The sequence below is a fragment of the Hydra vulgaris genome, chromosome 10 (assembly GCF_038396675.1).
Source record: "Hydra vulgaris chromosome 10, alternate assembly HydraT2T_AEP".
Lineage (NCBI taxonomy): Eukaryota > Metazoa > Cnidaria > Hydrozoa > Anthoathecata > Hydridae > Hydra > Hydra vulgaris.
In genome coordinates this window covers 18,650,174-18,653,781 of record NC_088929.1, presented here as the reverse complement: position 1 = coordinate 18,653,781, position 3,608 = coordinate 18,650,174, and the positions used below count along the sequence as shown (strand labels likewise).

The 3,608-nt window shown below is 29.2% G+C and overlaps 1 protein-coding gene across 1 annotated transcript; it reads right to left on the bottom strand.

Annotated features, from left to right (window-relative positions):
• Positions 1–219: 219 nt before the first annotated feature.
• Positions 220–3,220, bottom strand: LOC100206285 (mismatch repair endonuclease PMS2). The gene has a single exon (XM_065807405.1). It carries the CDS (start codon positions 3,050–3,052, stop codon positions 587–589), a length of 2,466 nt encoding a protein of 821 aa, XP_065663477.1. The 5' UTR covers positions 3,053–3,220; the 3' UTR covers positions 220–586.
• Positions 3,221–3,608: the final 388 nt, after the last annotated feature.

Genomic DNA, 3,608 nt, shown 5'->3' with positions numbered 1-3,608 from the left:
AGGTTGTCTTTAACTTAACTTATAAGTTTTTTTCTTAGTTAAAAAATTTTTCAGATAAGAAATACATTTTTATATTGTTTATATATAGCTGTTTAAATTTTCTATTTAAAGCCTTCCAGCACAGATAACATAAGTTTAAAAAGGTTAATATTCTTTATTAGTAGGCAAACAATTGAAGTTGTATAATTGCATAAACTATTTTAATTAAGATAACAGTCATTAAAGTTCGCTGAGAAAATAGGATCATACAGTTTAAGCATTGTTTTATAGTATACTTTTTAGCAACTTATTAAATAACATAACATAAGCTACTAAAGTTAAATGCTTAAAAATATAACCTATTTTTTACAGTCTAAAATATATATTTTTTTAAATGACCTTTACAAAGTTGGGTGTAAAAAACTAATGAACTTAAACCTCCAACAGGCTAGAGGCGCATGTTGCACAACTCAGCTCAGGTTTACCATTAACTGCTTATTACCACTGTCATTAGTTTAAGTTTTATTCTGTTTTGAAAAATCTTTAAACCCTTCCCCTACTTTTTCTCTATTAAAAAAATATATCATAAAAATTAAAATTGTAAAGCTCAATCGTAATTAATTCTCTGCAAGCAAATAAGATGCCTCATTGTGGGTCTTCCATGTGGACAATTCCAAGGATGCTCTATTTCTCCCATGTGTTGAACAAGTCGTTTCATCATAAAATGATCTAAGGCAGTTCCTACCATAACTGAGGATCTGCATGCTTTACTAGCAAACATCTGTCTAACTCTAGACGGACGACACATTACACCCGGTGAATCATTTAACATAAATATCAACTCCTCAACATCAGACACACTAAAACTGCTATTCAGACTTGTTGGAACAGTAAGCAACTTAATTTTGCTATTCCCGGTCTCCTCATAATCAATTTTAAACTCAAACCCATTCTTTTTAAAAATATTGATGTTATCAATAAGTATAGATTCATTTACTAATGTCAACTCCATTGAAATTGGCTCAATCAAGCGCTGTCCTTTCAAAATATGTTTTTTTTGCAAGGTTTCAAAATTATATTTTTCATCAGTAGCATGTTGGTCAATAATAAATAAATTTTCTTCATACTTTGTGATAATGAATCCTAAATTAAATTGTCCAATTATTTCCATTTTTGCAAACATATCTTTTGAAACATGTTTTGTAAGTTCTTCTTCAGCAGCTGAATTATCTGAAGGATTAATTTTTGCATGAAATAAAGTTGAAGTATTTTGTTCACAAAATGTATGTCTTTGATAATATTCTTTTAAGATTGAAAAATCAAATGTTGCAACAATTTTGTCTTGATCAACTTTTTTTATATATTTATTTTCAATCACAGAAATGTCTAAAATATCATCTGCATTAACACTTTCATTAACTAAGGTATTTAAGGTATCTGTAACTAATATTAAATCATGGCATTTTTCATTTTTTATAATTTCATTACTGAATAATCCATTTTCATAAATGATTGGTTGCAGGATAAACTTTTCCTCAGAGAGACATTTATTATCACTTAAACATGGTGATAACAAAGCTGTATTTTTAACTAAATATTTTTCGTCAATATTTTTCAAATTTTGACTGTTTATCTCTTCAACAGATTCCAAATGTGAACCATCAAGAATTGAGTTTTCACTCAGTTTACACTTCTTACTTTCACTGTCACAAATTTGATCATTCGATTGACATCTTTTCATGCTTGATACTTTCTTAAATAAATTAGTAATAGTAGTATGACGAGTCTGAACTGTTTGACAAGTCTGTTCAACTTCTAATGTTGAACTGCTATCATATTTACATCGAAATTGTTCAAGCGGACTAAAAACTGACTGTTTATCATTTTTTACATAATGAAACTCATTTTGAGGATTTCTTAATTTAAAAACAGACATTTCACTGCTGGATTTAAAGGTAGCATTATCTTTGAAATGGTTTACTAAATTTTCAAACATATATTTTAAAGTTGATTTTACAAATGCAAGCAAGACCTTTTCTTCTTGTACCATTATCTGTCTTTTATTTGGAGTAATATTGACATCTACACAATCTTTTCTTGCTAAAATATTAAGATATATAAAAGGATACTGATGTCTATTATATGTATGATAAACTTCATTTATAAGGCGAAGTAATTTTGTAAAGTCACAAGGTCGATTATTTATAAAAATAAACTGCCTATCAGGCAAGTTCCTGCCTGATCCATGATCTGCTGCTGATATGAAACCATTAAGTGTAAAATGACCATCAAATTGGATCACAAAAGATGTAGGGAGATTGTATTCTTCTAAAACTGAGTTATCAAACTTGCTAATTTGCTCAATTTTAAGCAGTTGCTTGGTCTGTGTTTCTCCAAAAATACCACTAATAATACTTGGTACATTTTTATTTCCATCAGTTGAAAGAAGCACTTTTTTTTTACTCCCCACTTGATTTATACACGAAAAACGAACTCCATTATTTATTAAGCTGTAAGCATATAAAACTTGAATTAATTTGGAAAATTCTTTTTTTATATTAAAATGAAACTCTTTATATCTCACAGGTAAAGTGTAAAAGAGATTACTAACAGTGACAGTTGTTCCAGTGGCACGAGCTACAGATGTATTTTTAACAAGCTTGCCACTGTGATCAAATTCAAGTTTATATCCAACATTTGAAGTTTTTGAATGAGTCGATACAACCACATCAGCTAATGCAGATAAAGAACTTAGAGCTTCTCCCCGAAATCCAAACGTACTAACAAATGTTAAATCTGAAAACTCTTTAAGCTTAGATGTATAATGTTTTAAACATAGAGATTCAAAGTCGTTTTCTTCTATACCATCGCCGTTATCAGAAACCTCTATGTATTCTTTTCCATATTCTTTAAGTCTAATTTCTATAATCTTTCCATTAGCGTCAAGACTATTTTCAACTAGTTCTTTTACTGCAGTAGCTAGGTCAAGAATTACTTGTCCGGAACAAATGTGATGAATAGAACTCTGATCAATAGGCTGTATGGCAGGAGCATTGGAATCATCAACCTTCATAACTTCTTAGAAATTTTAGCTATTTACTATAAACCTATCTTAAAAACGTATACTTTATACTATATAAAAAGCAAGAAAATGAAATAAGTTGATATTATAATTATATATTATTATGCGCCGTTACTGTAGTTGATAATACGCAGCTCCACGCACACTTGGTATCGCTTACAGTTCGAGCTAATATCACGCGTACACGAAATTCTAGGAAAATAAACATTTTACCGTCAATAGGGGTTGTTACCTTAATCAAGGGTTTTTTTAAAATATTTTAAAAGCGTAAGAATAGTATATAGTACTTTTACACAATTTATCATCATAATAACTTTTATTACGTTTATCATACTAATATTTTATTAATTTAATATATAAAATGGTTGTTTCTTAAGTTATGGTCAAAAAAATTAAAATGTTTAAGTTTTTGAAGAGGGTTTTAACTACGTCATTAACTAATTCATTAACAAAGTTCATTAACTACGTCAACAAAATAGGGGGGAGGAAGACCCTAGAGATTTTTGACAATTTTTGACAAGGGGGAGGGGGGAAGTCGAGAAAAGTT